Here is a 22,948-nt window from a genome sequence, read left to right on the forward strand (position 1 = left end):
CGAGCGGCGTAACCTTGGTGCATGGAGGGAGTGTCCCCCCCCCCCCTCCGCACGCCAACCCCTGAGGCAGTTCTGATCAGCTCGCGGCCCGGACCAGACGTGCGCGTACCGTGGGGAGCCTTCAAGTTTTGTCTCTGATCCCTCACGACTGGTAACTATAGTCATCACCGAATACCTTTTACAACGCAACTCCCCACGCGACTCCGGGTCGGTTTTTTTTTTCTATGGTGCAGGGATTAACCCGGCCGTCGCTACTTTTCAAGTCAAGCCACCGAGTCTAGGGGACACGCTGGGGCCGATCGACCCACTCACGGTTAGACGACAGAGCTAGCCTGGCGCCCTCCCGGAAAACACCCCAATTTTCACGTACAGCTCCTTAGACTCGCCGCGGGAATCGCACCCGAAACCCTGGCTGATGGCAAATGGCGCCCCTGCGTGTGGCAAATAGTGCAAAATAAATTAGCAAGAGAAACACCCGTCAAGCAAAACCGGACAGAAAACAATCCAGGAGAAATTTAAAAACAGTATTCTTCAAGCCATTCCCAACTCAGGCGACAAAGCGGGCACGAAACGGCCATTTTGCGGGCGAGAACGTATCAGGTTCAGACAGACGGCGCGTTGAGGCGAGAGGACATACGAGCTTCTCCCCACCCACCCGCATCTTCAAGCTTCGCGTCCTTCGCGACGCGGGTAGCGCGACGCCACAGCCCGACATCCCCTCCACTCAACGACCGTTTTTCACCTCCGCTTTGTGCGGCTGTCCGGGCGCTCTCGGCCGCCGCTGCGCATTGCTATCCGCACTCCCCCTCCTCCAGCCCGCCTGTTCGGTCCTCTGCTTTGTGCGGCAGTCCGGGCGCTCTCGGCCCCTACCTTCACACGGGTGTCCGCACCACCCCCTTCTCCCGGCAACTGGAGCGGCGCGCGCAACCAACCCGCCCTCCCAATCGCGATCTCCGCTTTGTGCGGCTGTCCGGGCACCTAGCCCGCGAACCCGCTAAGGCGCGCGCGGCACGTCAACGATAACAGCTGTCCAAAGCACCACGAGTCAACACAACTATGTTTCACCAAACATCCAACGGGACATGCGCACACTGCAAGCAACCGAGAACCGCCGACTTGCTGACAGGCTCACTGCCTTGGCAAAGCACGTGCCAATGCGCAGCGCAAACCAATACCATGTCACCAACAAACCAAGCGAACCACGAACAGTGGAACATAGACTGGGAGAAGATTTGGAAGGAAAAATTAGAGACAGGCTATACAATACCACCACAACCCACACTGACAGTGCCAGTCACCGGGAACAAGCCAAACACATGTTATGGCATGCCCCCACACCAAACCACAGCACAACCGATTGGGCACGACATAGCAACGCGACCCACCAACACGCGCATGGAGTCGGTGCGAACCGCCCCATACTCATCGAGGTTACCCGAATTTAGTGGTGCGCCTCACGAGGACCCTCGCGCATACCTCCACCAGTGCGAAATCCGACTCACGCGAAGCGGAACCCCAATCGACGAGTGGCCCGAGCGGACCAGCGAACAGCTGCGGGGAAGCGCCCTGACATGGTGGCGCCTATGGGGCCGCTTCGATATGGAGTGGCAGGAGTTCACGGAGGCCTTCAGCCAACGGTTCGATGCAGGCGCGACGATGGTGCAATGCACCGCACAATTCTACGGGAACACACAGCGAGACGGCGAACCCGTTGAGAACTTCGTGGCACACAAGCTACAGCTCTTCAAGCGCATAGCACCACTCGCAGAGCCCACCAGAGCACTCCCCACCATCACCCTACTGTTGAGGGACGAGCTCCAGCCATTCATGCGCGTCACCCACGTAAACACCGTCATGGAATACGTGCAACTCGCGGTGGCGACGGAGCAAAATGTTCAGAGGATGTGGGGAAGGAACGCACGTGGCCCCGAGCGAGAACGGAGCAGCCCACCCAACCGCCGACACCTGCTAGCAATCCAGGCACCACCACCCCAACCACAACAGAGGGGCCCCAACCTCAGAGAGCCAAGAACGCTACGCACCGACGGCCTGGCGCGGCCAGAAGCCAACGCGAGTTATCAACCGCCGCAGTGCAGGTTAGGATGCTCCCAGGGCACGTACCACTGGCACAGCGACTGTCCTAGGGGGGCAAACGCCCGGCGCACGACACAACCCGCCTACCGGCCACTCACCACCTCGCACGACCAAGAGCCGACGGGAAACGAGTAAGGGGGGGACACAGATGGAGCCCCCCACCCGCAATACCGACACGCGAACCAGGTGATGCCACGACCACTGCAAACCCACCCGCGACAAGGGCAGCACGACGTGAACCACCCACCACGACACTCACGACAGGACGCGATGACCCCAGCGCCGCACCATGCTCAACCGCCGAGTGCATCCACCGTGCCGACATACGCCACATGAGCACCGGTGACAACCACGACGAGCCACGACAAGCGCCGCCCACCACAACACCTCGCTACCGAAGACCACCAGGTATACCAACAATGTCTGAACCCACCACGACACTCCTGATAGGACCAGGCGACCCCAGAACCACACCACGCTCAACTGCCGAGCGCACTCACCCCGCCGACATACACCACGCCCAACAGCCCGGCCACAGCGGACCAATCCAGTTACAACCACCCAGGATGGGACAACTCGCACAGCCCAGCGACCACCTGCTCCGCGTGCCCGTCGAGGTGAATGGGCGCCCGACCCTCGCCCTCATCGACACGGGGGCGAGCCAGGTGTTCATCCACCCCTCGCTGGTACCTCCCGGCACCTTCCGCCCACACCAGGGCGAGCTCCGGCTGGCAACCACCACCCACAACGGCCGGATGATGGGACATGCGGATGTGAAGGTAAGCCTTCGGGAGCTAACTACACCAGTGACCGCTGTTGTTGTGGGGGACTTGGGGGAAGAGCTTGTGTTAGGGCAACCCTGGCTGGCAGAACACGATGCCGTGTTGGAGATGGGGCCAGCTAAAATCAATGTGGGGCGAACTGAGAGATTCGTTGTGTATGCAGTGGGTCGAACACCTAGTCCATCAGGCCCAACCATAACACTAGACGACCTCCACCATGATGTACCACCGGAGTTCCGTAGCACCATCAACAAAGTCCTGCATGAACGACGAGGCGTGTTCGCGACCGCCGAGCCCCTACGGCGCACCACTGTAGCCGAGCACTCCATCCCGACCACCACCGACCAACCCATCTATGAATCACCCCGGGGTTATGGGTACAAGGAGCAGAGGATCATACGGGAGCAGGTCACTGAAATGCTGCACAGTGGGGTGATCGAACCCTCCAACAGCCCCTACAATGCGTGTATAGTTCTGGCCCCCAAAAGGGATGGTACCCTGCGTTTTTGTACTGATTTTCGCCCCCTCAACGCTGTAACCATCAGCGCACCACCCCCGCAGATCAGCGTCGAGACGGCGGTATCCGGCCTCAGGAGGGCCCGAGTGTTCAGCACGCTAGATCTGAAGTCAGGGTACTGGCAAGTACCAATCAAACACCAAGACCGGGAGAAAACCGCCTTCACCGTCCCTGATGGCAGGCGATTCCAGTACAGGGCCATGCCTTTCGGGCTCAAGTGTGCACCAGCGACATTCCAAGCAATGATGACGCGGGTGCTAGAAGGGTACCTTGGCCAGTTCGCCCTCGCGTATCTAGACGACGTTATCGTCTTCTCGGAGACATGGGAGGACCACTGCCGCCACCTAGCACTCGTGCTCGAGAGACTCGCTACCCACCACCTGACCGCGAACCCCGCTAAATGCCACCTGGGTACCGAGGAGGTTGAATTCCTGGGGCACCGTGTCAACGCGGAGGGGAGCCAGCCACAGACTGGCCATCTCCAGAAGATCGCGACCGCGGAGGCTCCACGTACGAGGAAGCAGCTCCAAAGGTTTATCAGTCTGATCAATTGGCTGAGGGTATACATACCCGATTTCTCCCGCGTAATCGCACCCCTCACCGACCTGCTGTCACCGCAAAGGCGCTACCACTGGGGCAGCGATGCGCAACGTGCGTTCGAGGAGGTGAAGAGCGCGTTCACTCGCTGCCACACCCTTGCGCGTATTGACCCAGAACGCCCACTCATCCTGCAGACAGATGCCAGCGCCTTAGGGGTAGGTGCTGTCCTGTATCAAGTTGACCCCCTAGGAGACAAGCACGTAGTGGAGTACGCCAGCGCGAAGTTTGGGCCTGCTGAGCGTAGATACCACAGCAATGAGCAGGAGTGTTTGGCGGTGATCTGGGCAGTTAAAAGGTACCGGCCGCACCTCGAGGGCCGGACCTTTACTCTCCGGACCGACAACCGCTGCCTCACCTGGCTCCAGACAATGCAGGGCAGAAAAGGGAAACTCATATGGTGGGCATTACTCCTCCAGTCCTTCGACTTCGTGGTGGAGCACGTGCCAGGGCGAGAAAACCAGCTGCCAGACGCCCTGTCGCAGCAACCGAGCGACCAACACGAGGTCATCGACGTGGAGGAGTGGGAGGACATGCTGCCGCCCGGTCCCAACACCGAACACCTCTCACCACTAAACACCTGTTTACGGATCACGACCGACGCCAATCAAACCGACCCACCACCTGACACCGCAACTGACGTCGACCAACGGGTCATGACCGCTCAACGTCAATCAACCGAAATGACCCGACGACGACAACAAGCCGAAGACGAACTACACCCGACGTGGAGAGACCAGGACGGCCGGATCATGCACCGAGCGCTTGGAGTAGCTGGGTCGTGGAAGACCTACGTCCCTCCCGAGGCGCGCGAGGCCGTATTGAGGTTCTACCATGACCACGACCTGGCAGGACACCCCGGTACGGACCAGACACGACACGCGGTCTCCCAACACTACCATTGGCCTGGCGTGGCGCGGGATGTGAGGGAGTACGTCCGGGAGTGCGAGGTCTGCCAGGTCCGCAAGGCGCGCCGACGCGACGGGGAGCAGCAACAGCACCCACGACAACCGACCCACGCCTTCCAGACCATCGCACTCGACCTGATGGGGCCCTACCCCAGGTCGCCCAGAGGGAAGAGGTTCATACTCGTCGTGACAGATATGTTCACAAGATGGACAGAGGCATATCCGTGCAGCGATGCCAGGGCATCCACCATCATCCACCTCATGACGCAGGAATTCCTGCCTCGGTGGGGCTACCCACAGTCAGTCTTGACCGATAATGGCAGCCAGTTCATCGGCAAGCAATGGCAGGACTGGTGCGCGCGGGTGCATATCCAGCACCACACCACCCCAGCTTACCATCCCAGAGCCAACCCCACCGAGCGCAGGAACCAGGACTTGAAGATCCAACTCCGACTCCGACTGACTGACGACCACTCGAAGTGGGACCAACACCTCGCCGACGCCCTGTTCTGCATCCGCCGTCGTGTGAACGCAGCCACAGGCCACACACCCGCCGAGATGGTGCAAGGGAGTAACCTGCACCTCCCAGGCGAATGGGCCACCCATGGGACGCTGCACGATGAAGAAGGGATGGAGGAACTTGACCAGCGCAGGACAGACATGTATGAAGACGCACGGCGACGACAAACGACCTACTCGCAGAATATCACCCCCAAGACCACGCGGGAGCCACCCCTAGTCCGAGCGGGAGACCAAGTCTACGCCCGGGTCCACCCGCTGTCTGCAGCCCCCCGCAACTACTGCGCCGGATTGGCACCGCGCTGGAGTGGGCCTTACAAAATCCAGAGATGCGTGGGCAAGACCGCATATCTGGTCAGACTCGGGGGACGGCGCATCCGGAAGATCCACCGCGACGATCTACGACTGGCCACGACACCGGGTGAGCTGATGCCGGAAGTACCCGACCACGACGAGACACACAACGACATGCACGACGATGAACAACCGGTAGCAGACGAGCCCGAACCGGCTACTGGAGAGCAAGACCACGACATCCGAACCAGGACACCAGAAAAGACCCTCGATGACCTGGAAACACCAAGTGATGCACAAGATCTCACGCACGAGATGACGTCACGCCAACCAGGACAGATGACCCGCCACGGACAGGTGACCATCACCGACGTCTCACTGAGCGATCCGGAGGGCCTATTGGGAGACACCACCACCGTCATCAACGAGCCCGACGACATGGTACTCGGCGCCACAAGACAACTACAACTCTGTGCGGCTGGGCCAGTGATCGCCCACGCATCAGAGGAGGAGGCGGCAACCCTACCTGAGGGCACTACACCCATCGTGGAGGAACCCGATGACGAGGCAGGAGAAACCCCGGGTATACCCAAACGAAGGAGGCAACCTTACTCTAGCGGGCCATCCAACAACCACGACGCGAGCAACCGCCGTACAACACCGACGGAAGACCACAACAACACCACCACAACCACCACTCGGACGCCTCACGACCCACCAGAAGCGCCAGACGAACCGCCCACACGTCAAGTGATGAGACCCGCCAGGGACAGGCGGGCCCCGGGGTACCTGGCCGAGTACGATCTCGGGAGGGCCGAGAGAGGCCACCGCGGCCCCCGCAATCCTGAGGGCACGACGGAGAAAACTCGACCACCGGTGGACACGCACTACTACCTGCGACCGCCCAGAGCCCCAACTGCCTGGACATGATGTGAAAACTAGGCCACCACACCACACCACCACACGACCACAACACTGCACACCACCACCTACCTCATCACGCCTCCAAGTGGCCCCACCAGCCGCAGCCACCAGGTCCAGAGCGCCGGCCCCACCAGCCGCAGCCACCCCAGGCTCCAGGATGGGGAGTCAACGACATGCTAGGGGTGCAAACCGCCGCAGAGCCTGATCGCGTGCAAGGCCGGGCTTCTTCGGTGGGGGGGCGTTTGACGTCGTACCGACCGAAGGCCATTAGCCCGGCCTCAGCCCGCAGTACTGGCTCCTGCTGGCGGAACGTACCCCTCGCCAAGTCTTCACCCAAATGAGACGAGCGGCGTAACCTTGGTGCATGGAGGGAGTGTCCCCCCCCCCCCCCTCCGCACGCCAACCCCTGAGGCAGTTCTGATCAGCTCGCGGCCCGGACCAGACGTGCGCGTACCGTGGGGAGCCTTCAAGTTTTGTCTCTGATCCCTCACGACTGGTAACTATAGTCATCACCGAATACCTTTTACAACGCAACTCCCCACGCGACTCCGGGTCGGTTTTTTTTTTCTATGGTGCAGGGATTAACCCGGCCGTCGCTACTTTTCAAGTCAAGCCACCGAGTCTAGGGGACACGCTGGGGCCGATCGACCCACTCACGGTTAGACGACAGAGCTAGCCTGGCGCCCTCCCGGAAAACACCCCAATTTTCACGTACAGCTCCTTAGACTCGCCGCGGGAATCGCACCCGAAACCCCGGCTGATGGCAATATTAGTTAATTTTTTATGCAGAATCTGCCTCTTTCAGAAAGCATATTTTTCTAGGTTTGGTTTTTTAATTACAGTTAAAATAATGAAAAATTTGGATTTACACTTATAAGTTACTGTAAAAGGTCTGGATTAATCACGTTATTTAATTTCCGATGAAAAAATTTGGACTCCAGCTCAGAAATTATTTTAACAAAGCTGCTTATTCAACTACACCTAGACTATTATTGCATGGAAAACAACATTATATCATGCATGACAAGTATTTATAATTGATACAAAATAAAATTAACGTGTTCTTATTTTACATACTTGTCAGGTATTGGTCCCACTTGCCACTCGAACTCCACGAAATCCTCGTCTTTGTAAATACGAATCACTTGACTGACCCAGTCAGAGAACACCTGATGGATCTCCTCTACAAGGGGACCTGCAAGACAACCCAGTTGGAGAACACTTTGCGAATCTCCTCCACTAGAGAACCTGCAAGAGAACTCGGTAAGAAAACACCTGTTGGTTATACCAGCTAGAGAACACTTTGTGACTCTCCTCCACTAGATAACCTGCAAGAGAACTCAGAGACAAACACCTAGTGGTTCTCCTCCACAAGTGAACCTGCAAGAAAACCCACAATACAATGTGGTGTTACACCTAAAAACTGTGGGGGGAAAAACAGTGAAACCTAGCATTGTTTTCACTTTGCAGATAATAGACATTCCAAATGCCTAGTTTTTATTTCAAGGAGTCATTTACTAAGAACTGGTTTTGTAATAAGTATGATTGATAATGAATTTTGTAATACATTGGTGTTTTTAAGGTCCCATGTTCATATAGTACACTTTTTAGGAAGGACTCTATAACATGAAATAAGATAACTTACCTTTGTATACAGTCACATTTACTATTTGCGTTATGTTTAAAGGTTCCGATGAATTGGGCCTGAAGATGTAAGCCCCTGAGGCCCTATAAGCTGCACGAGAGTTGTTTCCCACAGCTCCCACGTAATAAAGAAAGTCTTGGCTGAGCGGTATTTGAATGTTGTTGTAGCTGATGTTGCTCACCAAGCCCGTTGTTTCGTCTATGTCCACCGTGACGTTCTAAAACAGTGAAACTCAGAATCAAATATAGAGCAACACAATCACTTTATACTGTCAGCATTGTGGTTGCCAACCAAAAGCAAACTATTTAAGGACATTATTAGCAATTTATTGACTTCAGTGATACTACACTCATCAGCTATCCCAACGTTATTATGTATGTAATTTTTTTGTCAGTGTATTGAATTCACATATTTACACAATATTCTTATTTAATATGCGTTTTTCATCAGAATATTTTAATCTTAAGTGAATTTCGTATATACATGTTCCCGCTAACAAACGATACGTCATGATTGCTTGGATTATTGTATGCTACCATTATCTACATTCTGTGTGTATTTGACTTCATGCACGAAAATGGGCATGGCCATAATAACACCCTAGAACACATAAGTACGTATCGATGGTTTCCTGCAAACTGTACCGGATTCTATTCCTTGATAATACAACAAAAACAACCCCAACTAAAACATCAGAGTACATGACCAAGATGATCTCATCATATCAAACATTTATGCGAGTAGGCAATAAGCAATTAAGCAGATTCAATGGGAAGCAACTTATTTAACCCATATCTTACAGCGTGGGCGTATCCAGCTTAAAACAGAAATGGATGGAGGGACATTTTTCGGGATTCAACTTTGTTATTTGCGGAGGGTCCACGGTGCTATACAAATATAAAGAACGAAAAAAGTAACAATGTTTTTAAAAAAAATGAATCCTGGCCACCATGTCTAGTAAAAGTAAAGATTCACAAATAAGAGAGATAGGAAATGTTTGGGGTATTTTAACATTTCAAACACGCGTGATCATGCGTTGAAAATATACCTTTATTTGCTGGCATCAGTCCATTTCTTAGGTTGAATCCTAAGAGTGAAATAATGTATTTATGACAGCTAACATGTGACACATAATCCAATAGGAAATGACTATTGTAACTATTACAAATTGTTATAATACTAAGAACGGACCCAACCTCAGAGTGGAGAGTTAAGTGTTGCAAAAGTATGCAATCGTACAGTCAGTGACACGAGAGCGTATGGTCTATAAATTCAAAATTAAGCATCTAGGCAAGGCAAGGGTGATATATTCGTATTCAGTGATGACGATATTATAGTGCATAGAGGTCAGATGCATTTGCAAACATTTCTACCTGTTTTGTATGTGACACCTTGAAGGTGCTATGAATATGGGTAAAAGCAGCAGGTAACGTGAATTGCTACGGCCGCAGCATCAGCATCCAAGCTGGGGACAAATTTTCAGAAACCTACAGCTCACGTTTTCACAGAACGACACTTAGAACGCCCAGAACAAACAGACTTCCTGTACAATTATCTGCTTATCGTTGGCATGCAGCGGTCACCCGCATCTCGTAGGCCATACAGCGCTTCGCCACTTTTTCATAATGTAAGCATGATGCTGGACTGCAGCGCAGCATTCACAGCGGGCACTCACAAAACCCACTACTCCTAGAATTGAAGTTATTTTTTCAACAGGAGTACTAAAGTGTGATGATACCTATAAGCGCAGAGTGCACTTAAACATCGGCTGACGTGGTTGCAGCATTGTTTTTTACGTAAATGAAATTCCGCGAACTTGCTTGCTTATCGCAAAGTCATCCGATTATGCCTAAATAACCGCTTTGCGGAAATTCCGAGCATTCATACCTCCATTTTTATCAGTATTCGGTTAGCAGCAGCGTACTAGATGCTTTAACCTCTATTAGAACTTCATCCCATGTGCATCGTTCGCTCATCATAGTGCACTGCAAGTTCGGCTGACTTGGTCATAGCATTTTTTCTTATACCTAGAATCATTCATGTACCTAACTCGGTTGTTTACGACGAAGACGCCTCTTCTTCGATACCTCATCTTTCGTGGGTTAAAACCCAAGTAATCTTTTCAAATAGCTACGAGGTTATCAGTGCTGGCTTATACCTAGGATCATTCTTGTACCTAACTCGACTGTTTACGACGAAGACGCCCATCTTTCGTGGGGTAAAATCCAAGTAATGTTTTTAATAGCTACTAGGTTATCAGTGTGGGCTGCCGTCCGGTTTCAAAACGACTATAAAATAACCAGTGGAAAGTGACATCACATCAATTAACGTCCAACACTTAAACAACAAACATACACAAAAGACTACAGAGCCGCAGAACTTTATCGAGTCACAATGGCATTACAGAAAGAAAAAAAAATCAAAAGGTTTCACAGTAGATGACTTTACGAAACGTGGGTTACGTCAACCGTGTGGAGCCCCCTTCAACGTGAGCCGATTCTTGACGTTTGATCGTGAATATCGACGGTTTCTCCTGTCCACGAACAAAATTGAAGTAACGTTCTTCAACGGCAAATCCTTCAAAATATTATACAACTTCGATGCCGAAAGACCAGAGGAGGACCGGCTGCTCATCAACTGGGATACCCTCACACCTCTATTCGGAGAAGTAACGCCATCGGGTGCTAGAAGTTTTGTCAGACTCGCAAAGATAGCAACGTTCCTTGAAAAGCGCATCCATTTAGACCAGTGCGAGGTCGGTTTAAACAACTACTGTTTCTGTGGAAGAACGCCGCCAGATGACCTGGATATTTTTTGGGACTCGTGCAGTGATCGACACTTTCATCATTTTTGTTCCTTACACGTCCGCTCGTGGTTATGGCTCTATCTGCATCCGAAGATTTTATCCCAAGATTTGGTATCGCTGTTTTACAATGCCATCTGGAAGGCACACCCAAGCAATCTCGACGTGTTGGAGTATTATTTAACGACGAGGCGCAAGGACACAGATATTTTACTTGATTCGGCGCGCTCCCTTGGTCGTTCCAACCCATGCACAAGAAATCGAGTGAATAGTTTACGAACGTCGTCATAATCTAGTGTTAAGTATTTAATTATTTTTTTTTAATAATAATGTATACATTTTTTAAATTTATTCGTCTATAGTAGAGGATGACGGGGCGTGGTGTAGGGAAAGTATAAGAAGCATTTTCTGCAAGCTTAATGCAAGTTGCATCGCCGATTTGCCACAGAGCACACTGAACATAGGTATGACACCGCAGCCGTCATCCTTTTCTTCCGTTTTCATGGGTTACGCATGTAACACGCTAAGAACTGGGAATGCATAGCTTCGTTGACATGCCGCGGGTACCCGCGTTTGGTAGGCCATACACAACTTTGCTACTTATGGATAATGTAAGCACAATGCTAAACTGCAGCACAGTACAAGTAGCGGATACTAACAACAGCCACTACTCTTATCGCTCTTATCACGCACACAATGCCGTACGTGCTTAATAGTTATGCTTTACCTGTATACTAAAGGTACAAATTTTGAACCAGTTTTCACGATGAGTGTCCAACATTCCTATTATGAACTGGTGAGCTAGGACTATGCATCCAGTACAGCAATTAAACGTTATTAACGATGTACCAAATTGGTAGCGTACATTTTATCGTATGTATGATACGATCTAAAGTGATTTCCGGGCCTCCGGTAGGGAGCGTAGGATGAATTGTAAACTACCTATTTCTCTAACAATTAAAGTTTGACTGACATGGTCCAAGAATATTATATTATTCAATTGTTTATTTTACGGATGATTCGACTACCACGCCAACAGCCAACCTGCGGGCGAGGTTGTTGATTCCCAATTAATATTTTTATCTTTTTTTTCCCTCTATTCGGTATGATAAACTGCTGGAGTACTGTACGTGATAAAAAATGATTTGTGAACAGTCGGTGGCTAGACACTAAACGGTCAACGTTCACGAAGGAACATCACCTAGACGCAGAAGCCCCGTGAAATCCAAAACTCAACATGTCGTCCCGAGAAGATCAAGACAGAACACTTACTTTCCCGGTGGACACCTTCACGCTCCGCAGGCCTGCTGCACCTCATGGCGCCCCTTTCAGCATTACCGAATTTAGGCATTTTGACACTGCAAATCGACGGTTTCTTGCGTCGATCCAAAAGCTGGACATGACTTTTCTGAACAGGACGGCATGCCCCGTCCTGTACAGCTTTGATGCAACGAGGCCGGAGGAAGATCGCCTGCTGATAAATTGGGACTCGCTCACGCATCTATTTTGGGGGCCGCCTCCAGGTGAAAGAGATTTCGTGAGGGAGGCCCACGATACTAGAGTTCCTCGAGAGGAAGGTTCGGTTTCAGAAGTGCAAGGCGGTCATCAGCGACACCTGCTCCTGCAGCGAAAACCCCAATGAAGTGGTATCACCTGGACGGGAGTGCAAGAACCAACTCCACTGGCATCATTTCTGTACCACGCACGTCTTTGTGTGGTTGACTCATTATTTGGTACCGGCGATTCTTCTTAAAGAATCTAAAGACACATTCACTGCGATCATCGCAAAAGTGTATCAAAAATATCCCGATATCTTGGAATGTTTGCACGGGTAAACATACTAACACAGAAATGCTGCTTCACTCGACTCGCAACATCAGTGGTTTCGGCTCTGTTGCAGCTAAATAGTGTGAATAGTGCAGCTTGTACTGTTCCTTCGGTTGCAATAAATGTTTGGGTTTAATATGTGCACTTTCATTTCTTTTATCTGTATTAGTGTAGGCCGATGCAGAGCTGTGTAGGTAAAGTACCGAGACCGTTCCCTCTTACGTTGCTTCAAATTAAAATTTAGTTCCTCTCATGACAACTCTATGTTAGATACAATCAAGTCAAGCTTGGACAGCACTAGAAGTAACGGCTAGGTAACGTTCCTGGCGCCGCATAGCACGGCACACTAGTATCACTTACAGTTCAGTCGAAAGGCGTGATGATTAGTTATGTGCACATAGGATGCAAAGCTCCGTTATCACAAACTATGCTTAGGAACGTGCTTATCATGTCTTGAGCAATGCTTGAGTATGCATTCGCTTCTGTCGAGTACGTGTACCTGCGACGTTTAGGTACGGAGCAGACCATATAGGAATATGACACGTCTAAATAAGATTTTTCTTAACTTGAACTACAATATATTATTATCATTATTAAGCTTACTACCTAAATATCTAGGATCATGGAGGAAACCGGTATATCGTGACATTTGCAAGGAGGTACACGTAAGCTTGGCATTCGTTGCTAAACTAACATGCACTTTGAAATAAATTGAATATGTATGAGGAACAAGTTTTTTATTTTTAAGAAGAAATACTTTTACGCATTATCACATATAAGATTAGGATGCGTTACTTTGGTCGGTTATGTGTTCCGCGCCACGATGCTTGCTCGCGCATAGCTGCTGCATACTGCCTCACGTGCTCCTCAACTCGCGGCTGTTCTTCCTGACGCCTCCTCTTTTCCTCTCGTGCGCGCTCTTGCTCCTTCCGACGTTTTTCCTCGGCGTCCCGACGAGCCGCTTCTCCAGAGTTTCCACTGTTGTTTCCCCACATGATTATTTTGTCGAGGGTGTGTGTGCTTGATTGCTTGTATAGCTCCTTGTAATTATGTCGATGGTATATGTGCTAATGATTAAGTGTACAGGTCCTTTCCTCAATTTATACAATTTCGACACGTACCTAAAATGACCATTTGGAATTCCATAATGATGGATAACGAATTTAGGTAGAAGAAACTATTGTGGGGTAAAAATAGGACGATATCGATGATGTCAACGTGTAATACCCAATTATTTTCAACTGAAAAGGAAAAATGGTGCGGATAATGCATACAGTTTTATATTTTATTTCGAGAGTGATATCATCACTGTGTTAACTTTCCTGTTAGCATGCGCAATCATGCTTCGTATGAAAAAAACATAGGTAATCTTCAGCAGGTGCTCGTTACGGTACAAATGCAACTAAAGATTGTTAAAACTCTAACTGCAAACAGCCTGGCATGCTGATCATGCATGGAATCTTGCTACGTGACCTGCACTCTTACTTGACTATGTTATGTTCTGTGGAGGTTCGGTTCCGCCGAGCTAATCTACTACAGCGTTGCAGCGTGCACTCATGTCCGCAAATAAGTTTACCAAGCGAACCAAGCAAAAGCGTTGAGAGAGTTAGGTTTATATTGAATCATCCATCCACACCATAGTTAGGTAATGAACATTTAATTACATCCACAAGTGAACCTGTGGTTTACCGTAGATATGACGTCAAACCTTATCGAAAAATGTTGTATTGTTTTATGTTCCCGAACTATGAATAATTTAAGAAAAACCCCACCGACCGGATAAGATCGATTAATTAACCACGATAACATATTTAATTGAATCACAGGAAATGGAATCAATACCATTTAAGTTCAGCGATAACAGCGTTATCGCCGTCGCGGGTAGTCGCTCCAACGTTACAACAATTTGCTGATATCGATGTTGCTACCTACAACCAAAATGCTTACAGGTGCTTACAGGTGCTTACAGGTTAGCAGTAAAGAGATTCTGCTCTCGCATTCTCAGAGACCTAAGGTTAGGAGCTTGAATCTAGGACTCATTTTCACATAGCAAAACCTAGAATTCCTTCAACAATCATACTTTTCCCGAGTCCACTATGCATCAGAGCAGTTCCTCCGCTGCATACATTAGTATCACCCTCCCCTTCTCCTGGTCCACCATTTTTAAGCTTTTCCCCTTACGCTCGTGTGTCCCCGACTGTATACAAGCGTATGTAAAATTATGCCAAAGTATGAGAAACAATATAAACATTTACAAAATTATTGGAAATTATACGAAAGCATTTACTTATGCTGCCATCTGTAACCACCTGTAAAAATCTTTCTATTCAAAACTATTTTTTATATCTCCACACCAGCGAGCAATTTTCGTTACATACGTGAACTACATCACCTACTCACTTCCTTTATCAATATCCGTTATTCTTACATCGCTCTACCGGTTGTAAATAATTCACTTCAAACCATTTTAACAATACTTAGTTGGATTAGGTTAGTTACAAGTTTTCTCTAACTACAACTCCTTGTTTCTTTTTTTTTCATTTTGAATGGAAAAGCAGCTGCCTGCCCCTTATTCCTTCCTCCTCGGTACACACTTGTATCACAGAAATACTGATCAGGTACCAATCACCGCCTTCAGGTAGCCAAAGAAAGATAGATGGTAATCTCAGTTGCTGGGTGTAAGTAACCGAATTCGACCTCTAGGTTTGTAACAGCAAACGTGGTATAGTTTATAAAAACAATTACTCTCGAAACTTGGTTGTATCATAAATTTCCTGTTGAGAAACTCCAAGATTTTTCAAGACCTAATGCAGGTTATCAAAATTTTCTTAGTTTATTTTAAAGTTGATTTGAATTATAAACAAAAAAAAATATTTTACCTTTTATCTTTATCTTTACGTAATTAAACATTCTTGCAAAAAGAAGTTAGAGTATTTTGTTTGAAAAAATCTTGCACGCAGAGATTTACAAAGCCACAGAATATCGAAATCAAATATTTACTTTAGGTTTGAGCTAGGAAATAGAGTTGTCAGACAACGTAAAACTAGAATAATTTTTTTATATTTTATTGTCATATTATGTGCCATTCATACATATTAAACTCGTTTTCGGTGCCACAAGGAGCTCTGACACCAAATCCTCACTGCATCGACAATTTAAATAGGTTTACTTTACATCGAGTGTTCGGAGATTTTTTATTTAAATATTTTAAGCAATTTTTAATATTGAAATTTTATTTTTAACTTGGTGAAACTCCCAGCCGGGTTTCAATGTGGTCCGCGAATCGGGAGAGCCTACAAGATGTATAAACATTTTAAACTCATGTGAAATAGGTACTGAACATTTTCCATTTACTGTTGAAGTTTTGATAAAGTACATACATTTATGAATATAGTACATACATATACAATAATACAAAAACAAATATTTTCAATGTATTGTCCTTTACATTTATTTTATAGCTATCATTTAGCAGACACAAAATATTTTTTATGCAAACCTGTGGCTGAAGTACATCTAAATTGTTACGATTATTAAAACAATAATAGTCGTGGGGAAACTACTGGGGTCGTAAATGGATAGCCCAATTAAAGATTTTACTACACAGTTTTATCGATTGCCAATATTTACATCACTAACAAATAATCTTCTAAAAATGCGTAGTAATCAAATACAATTAAAAATGTTTATTCCCCAGTTACTCGGTTTTTACACGCCGCACACCTCGCTGGGCCGCACTTCTGGAGCAACTCTCGCCGCAGCACCCCTCGTGGACCTCCGTCGCCGCACTCCACCGCCACCGTCGCACTTCCCTTCGCCAAGGTACCCGCTCGACGCTTCGCTCGGAACTTCGCTCGGGACTCTCGCCGCACCCGCGGCACTCTCGCCACCCAACTATCGCCGAGAAACTCGCTCGCCGAGGATCTCCTCGCCCAGGAACTCCACTGCACCCGCGGCGCTATCGCCCAGACTATCGCCCCGGAACTGAACTCTATTGAACACCCTCGGAGGCCGGCGTCCTGGGCTTATATAGGCCTAGACGCCAATTCTAGAATTCACGAACGAGACTGGGGCCAGTCGCGTCATTCCGCGCCGACCCGACGCCAGGAATTATCGAGACAGGCGTCGACAGCCCACGCAACGGCCGCGGAACTCCCCAGCTGCAAGGTGTCAGATAACGGCGCTGAGGCAGAGGGTCACGCGGGGAGCGGATTTGAGCGGAGGGGGTGAAGTCTTGACCCCCGGAATCCACCAGGCGCGCGCGGCACGTCTCACGTTGCGGCGGCCATGTGACATCAGTGGCCGTGCGGGGCCGCCAGCCAGCTCCGAATCTGCACGTGCTACGACCCTGCTCACGTTCTTAACATTATATATGTAACAGTTTGCCTAACACAAAAATACAAACTAAGCAAATTCTCAGACCGTAAAAAAAAGTAACACAAAGATGTTCACTGGCTTTTTAAGATAAAAGCTCATGATAACGTAGACCTAACATGCGCGATAAAAGGGAAACTTCATAAACTGGATGTAGTTCTATTCAGACTCATTTACGGCGCTACACTCACCTTTGAGTAGTCACGTATTTTCAAATTTATTTTGCCCTTAAAATTCAGGTTGGCTTCAGAAAGATGTGTGTACTTCTCATTTGATGTATCCGCAGCTAGAAGGCTTCGCCACACCCAATTGCTCGGTGACCCCATATAGGTATAATTATAAAAAAATATTGCATCAAACATTTCATTTATACTACTTTTGCGTGATCGTTATACTATACGTTAATGCATTAGCGTTACACTTTTTTTTTTCAAAACGATAAAATTTGTTACGCTCTGGTGACAAATTCACCTATACTAACACTACCGGCTGTAAAACAAAGTCACAATTTTAAAATTTTATGAAAAAAATACATTGTCCCACCTGGTTGCCGATGTGTGTTTCGTAGACGCGGGCGGTGTCGGATTGCCCGCCGGAGGGCGTCACCAGAAACGAGCTGAAGCCGAGAGGAGGCAGTTGCTCCGCCCGGAACACCAGCTCACTGGAGGCTTTGCTCTTCCTGTACCACAAGTCTCGCACCGACTGTGGCACGGGCACCAGCTGCCAGCTCACCTCCGTGCCTGCGTTACCGCACACGCGCGTCAAACTGTGGTACTGCTAAGCTGCTCCTGTACCACAAGTCTCGCACCGACTGTGGCACGGGCACCAGCTGCCAGCTCACCTCCGTGCCTGCGTTACCGCACACGCGCGTCAAACTGTGGTACTGCTAAACTGCTCCTGTACCACAAGTCTCGCACCGACTGTGGCACGGGCACCAGCTTCCAGCTCACCTCCGTGCCTGCGTTACCGTACACGCGCGTCAAACTGTGGTACTCCTAAGCTGCTCCTGTACCACAAGTCTCGCACCGACTGTGGCACGGACACCAGCTGCCAGCTCACCTTCATTGCGTCCTGGTACACGCGCCTCTAACAATGGTACCACATCACCTCCTAATAAGACACAGAATGTGAAAAATCTGTTTGCCTGCAAAAATGTTTGTATATTTCTTTAACTGATAATTGGTAATATTTGAAAAAAATATTTTAATAAATTTGATGAAAATATTTTACGCTGACTATTTGAAATTATAAAAGTATTTTTAGAGGTATGTTTTGAATAAAGAGTGTATTGTCATTACAAATATATATATATTTTATATATATGTATTGAATTTACGATATACATATATATACTAACAATATATATTAAGTCTTACGATTTACTTTAAGGCTTGAATCACGAATGCAACAAAAAGAATATTAATTTTTAATGTGATATTATTTTGACATTTTTCTGATAATTTATTCAATAATAATTTTTATATTATTCATATTCCCACAAAATTTCGTATATTTACAAAGACTTTTGAACTGTAATTTGACGATTCTTGGTAAAGCCTATTTATAACATATTTTTTTTACTACGAACACTTGAATGAACCTAATATAATAAAATAGTAAGATTTAACCCTAATATTGTAAATACTCCGGGCCAACAAAAATCCCGAAAAAGTATGCTTTTTTAGGTGTAAACATCTTAGTTCCCAGTATACGGCATTTGGTATGAGTAATTTCGTAAAAATGAAAGGTCAGTCGATGAACGGAAATGTGACGTGTGGCATAAAGGTGGCGGACCCGCTTATAGAAACATAAACCCGTTTATAGTCACTTTCGTTAACAATGTTGAACATAACAAACGTATTTATATGCCAAATGAACTTTATTATAGTGAAACTACCCCGGACTATATTTGGTCAACAAAAAAAGCCGCAGTAAAAAGTTTTCCAAAGTTTTAAAATATCTAAGAAACCGGCATTACGATGATTGTAATACATATTATCCTTGTAATATATCAACGGGTTCCGTAGCACACCTCAAGGGACGTGGTTTCAAAGCTCGTCACTGACTTTTTCTTTCTTTTAGTAATAATATTGTAATATATATCTAATGGGCACTGTGATATGAAAGCGATTTAATAATCTTTAGTTAACAACAGCAGTCGTATTAGTGAATTCATTTATGTTGTTTTATAGAACTTATAAATTCCTTATGAGTATAGTTAAGTCTATAAAGTGAAAACTATTGTGACAAGAATGAGCAAAAATCTTAAATCAGTGTAGGATAGTAAAAAAAATTATAATGTTAATATTAATTATTAGAATTAATGAAATAATACCACTAGTATTATTATATATTCGGTAATTGTGTTGGGCGGCTTTCACTCTTTTTATTGAAATTATATAAGACATTTAACTAATTTGAACAAACGTTGGTATTTTACTCAAATAAGTATTCCGTGAACATCATACTAGTACACAAAAGTTCTACATTTATCACGTAATAATTTTAATTATTTACTGTAAACCTAGAACTAATATCAACTGCATTTAATGTAGGTACGATTGAATCCAACGGTAATGGGCCTTTTATCAAAAACGATTTTCGTTAGTTGTTCAAGCTATTTCATAACCTTGCCCTACAATGAATTACTAGCAAACGATTACATAGTTCATATCAATAATCAAAGATTTACTTTAACATTGAGTTAAAAATTACCACAAAATAGTACTCAGTCGAATCAGAGCGTTACCACTGGGTGTTTTCTACAGGTAATTATCGACAAGTTAAAAACAGAATGGTAACTCAAATGAAGGTTTAAGTTAAATAAAGTGTAACCATTGTGCTATTACTTAAGTACAGATGTTTACTAAAAATTTGCTTTTCATATTGCATTTAACTGCATGCAGTAAAGGAACACATTTTCAGATTTCAAACTTGTAATACCTACCTCTTTGGAACTGTATAACTATGAATATTCATGTTTTTCAATACATTATCTGCGAGTTTTAGCAGCTATATGTTGATTGTTATAATAAAATTTTCAAATGGTACGTTAACTCCTGTAATTTATTGCCACTGCTTGAAAAATCAGTGATAGTGAAATAGTAGGTACAGATCTTCTACCATGATTTAGGGAGAATGACTTGAATTTGGCTTGGTCCATTTTAAGTCCTAAACGATATATTAGGCATATATTTAAGTTGAAGACTGGTTAATGTTAAAGCCAAATGAGCCTAAAATTATTACTGATATTAATTTTGTACGTCGTAATTATTACTTGGAAGTTATATTAGTATAAATTCAGAAAATAATAATGTTAATGTTCTTAGCCATTTGGGCTAGTTCTGGGTGAGTCGAACTTTACATCAACTGATGTTTTGTCAGTGCCATACCCTAATTTAAGAATTTAGTTTGATGGGATTGTTTTAAGTTATCATTCCAGAGATACAGATTTTGTACCTGCATTTAAATTGATGACCCATCAAACTTTGATTAAAAATTAATTTGTATTAGCTGAAAGCCAAAACCAGTGGCAATGTACAAGCATTAAAGAACTTCTGCTTTTGAAATGACTGAGCATTAATATTTATAATTCTTTTTGTTTGAGAATTAAGAACTGTAAACAAGAGCTTAAGGTTAACTAAGTTAGTTTTTGAACAATATTAGCCAACCATTGAACTGTAGAAGTTTTGAGCATTAGCATAATTTATTAGCTAGGTAATCACTATTTTCTTGAATTTATTAAGGGGTAGAGTATTGTTTTCAAAATGTGAAATATTATTTTTAAGACTTATAAGTAGAGACCGGAAAAATTCGCGTATTATTTCGTGATAGGCTGAAATTCAAACATGTGAACAATTCTGCTGGTTCTGCTATTGGCTCGCAGTTTAACTGGAGCTCTCTGGACCAATGAGAGACTATCGACCAATAAAGCGTGGAATCACAAGCTACCCAGTGGAGACGCCTCACAATTTAGTACCCAATGAACACGCGTGTTTACTTGAGAAATGGAGAGGATAATGGAGGCTATCCTAGAGGTAATTGAATCCGCGAATTTTTTCGGTCCCTACTTATAAGTATATTCATGATAACAGTGTATCAAATTATATTCTGTTAATATGTTGCTGTTAAGTATATGAGTTTTGTGCTGTTAAAATATAGTCTGGTAAAAGCAATAGAGATGCATCATATCTTTGTATTTTTATACAGAAATTTACAAATGAAGTAAGATAAAATAAAACTAAAGGTATGAAATTTCACATGACACTACACTAAATATATATACTATTATTCACGAACACATTAGCTACAACACAGAGGGTGGATAACCTATAGATAGTGGCGCCATAACAAGGGGCGAACATAGGCTAAAGCTATCGCAGAATTATAATTTTGTTATTATATGTCTTGCTTATCTAGGTTTTTTTTGTGTTAATTTAATATTATATGTTTAAATGACTAACCATAACAGTAGTATATAATAGGGGCTCCGGAAACAGGCCTCTGGCGGTGGATTGAGATTGTCGGTCCGCCATCTTGGATTGTGACGTCACGGCGGCCATCTTGGATTGTGAGGTCACGGCGGCCATCTTGGATTGTGAGGTCACGGCGACCATCTTGGATAAGCGTAACGTGACACTTTTTCGTGCGTGCAGCCGGCGTAACGGGACACAGCGTAACGGGACATAACGTAACGGGACAAGTAGATCACGGCGGCCATTTTGGATCCGCCATCTTGGATCCGCCATTTTGGATGACGTCATTGTGTTCTAGAAAATTCCGGTGATGTGTTTTCCGCCATATTGGATGATGACGTCACCGTTGCAATTTTTGTTACGGCCGCCATCTTGAAATTTGGACGCCATCTTGAAAATCTTTAATTATTATCCGATTTTAATGAAAAAAATTCCAAAATTCATCAAAAAATTAACTTATTCGAATTCTGATTGATTATATCGATCATCGTCCTCGGTTCGAACCCGGTGAGTGCAAAAAAAACTAAAAATGGCGACAGGCTCCTTCCTCAATGGTGGATGCAGGCAGACTGACTCCTACCACATTTTTTTCAAAGCATATATATCGTCAGCTGGTATGACGACATGTCCGCCATCTTATCTTCATCCGCTGGAGACCACCATCTTGTTTTCGTCTGCTAGAGTGTGCCGATAACATGTAGTATAATTATCTGGTCACCATACCTTTGTCCTCAACTGTTGACATTGAACATTGACCTTGACCTGGAAATTTGACCTTGAAATTTGACCTTGACCTTGAAATTTGACCTTGACATTGAAATTTGACCTTGACCTTGAAATTTGACCTTGACCTTAAAATTTGACCTTGACCTTGAACTTTGACCTTGACCTTGAAATTTGACCTTGACCTTGAACTTTGACCTTGACCTTGAACTTTGACCTTGACCTTGAACTTTGACCTTGACCTTGAACTTTGACCTTGACCTTGAACTTTGACCTTGACCTTGAACTTTGACCTTGACCTTGAAATTTGACCTTGACCTTGAAATTTGACCTTGACCTTGAACTTTGACCTTGACCTTGAACTTTGACCTTGACTTTGAAATTTGACCTTGACTTTGAAATTTGACCTTGACCTTGAAATTTGACTTTGTCCTTGTCGACCATCATGGACCCGACATTTAATGTT

At 46.1% G+C, this 22,948-nt stretch overlaps 1 protein-coding gene across 1 annotated transcript in view; it reads right to left on the bottom strand.

Moving 5' to 3' along the window:
• Window positions 1–22,948, bottom strand: part of LOC134537422 (lysosomal alpha-mannosidase-like) — a 173,888-nt gene that overhangs the window by 45,924 nt on the left and 105,016 nt on the right. The window contains exons 11-13 of the mRNA XM_063377833.1: window positions 17,828–18,024; window positions 8,281–8,497; window positions 7,713–7,830 (exon numbers count right to left, since the gene is read on the bottom strand). Of these exons, the coding sequence (XP_063233903.1) occupies window positions 7,713–7,830; window positions 8,281–8,497; window positions 17,828–18,024 (532 nt within the window). The remainder of the gene's footprint in view (window positions 1–7,712; window positions 7,831–8,280; window positions 8,498–17,827; window positions 18,025–22,948) is intronic.

The sequence above is a fragment of the Bacillus rossius genome, chromosome 1, assembly GCF_032445375.1.
Source record: "Bacillus rossius redtenbacheri isolate Brsri chromosome 1, Brsri_v3, whole genome shotgun sequence".
NCBI lineage: Eukaryota > Metazoa > Arthropoda > Insecta > Phasmatodea > Bacillidae > Bacillus > Bacillus rossius.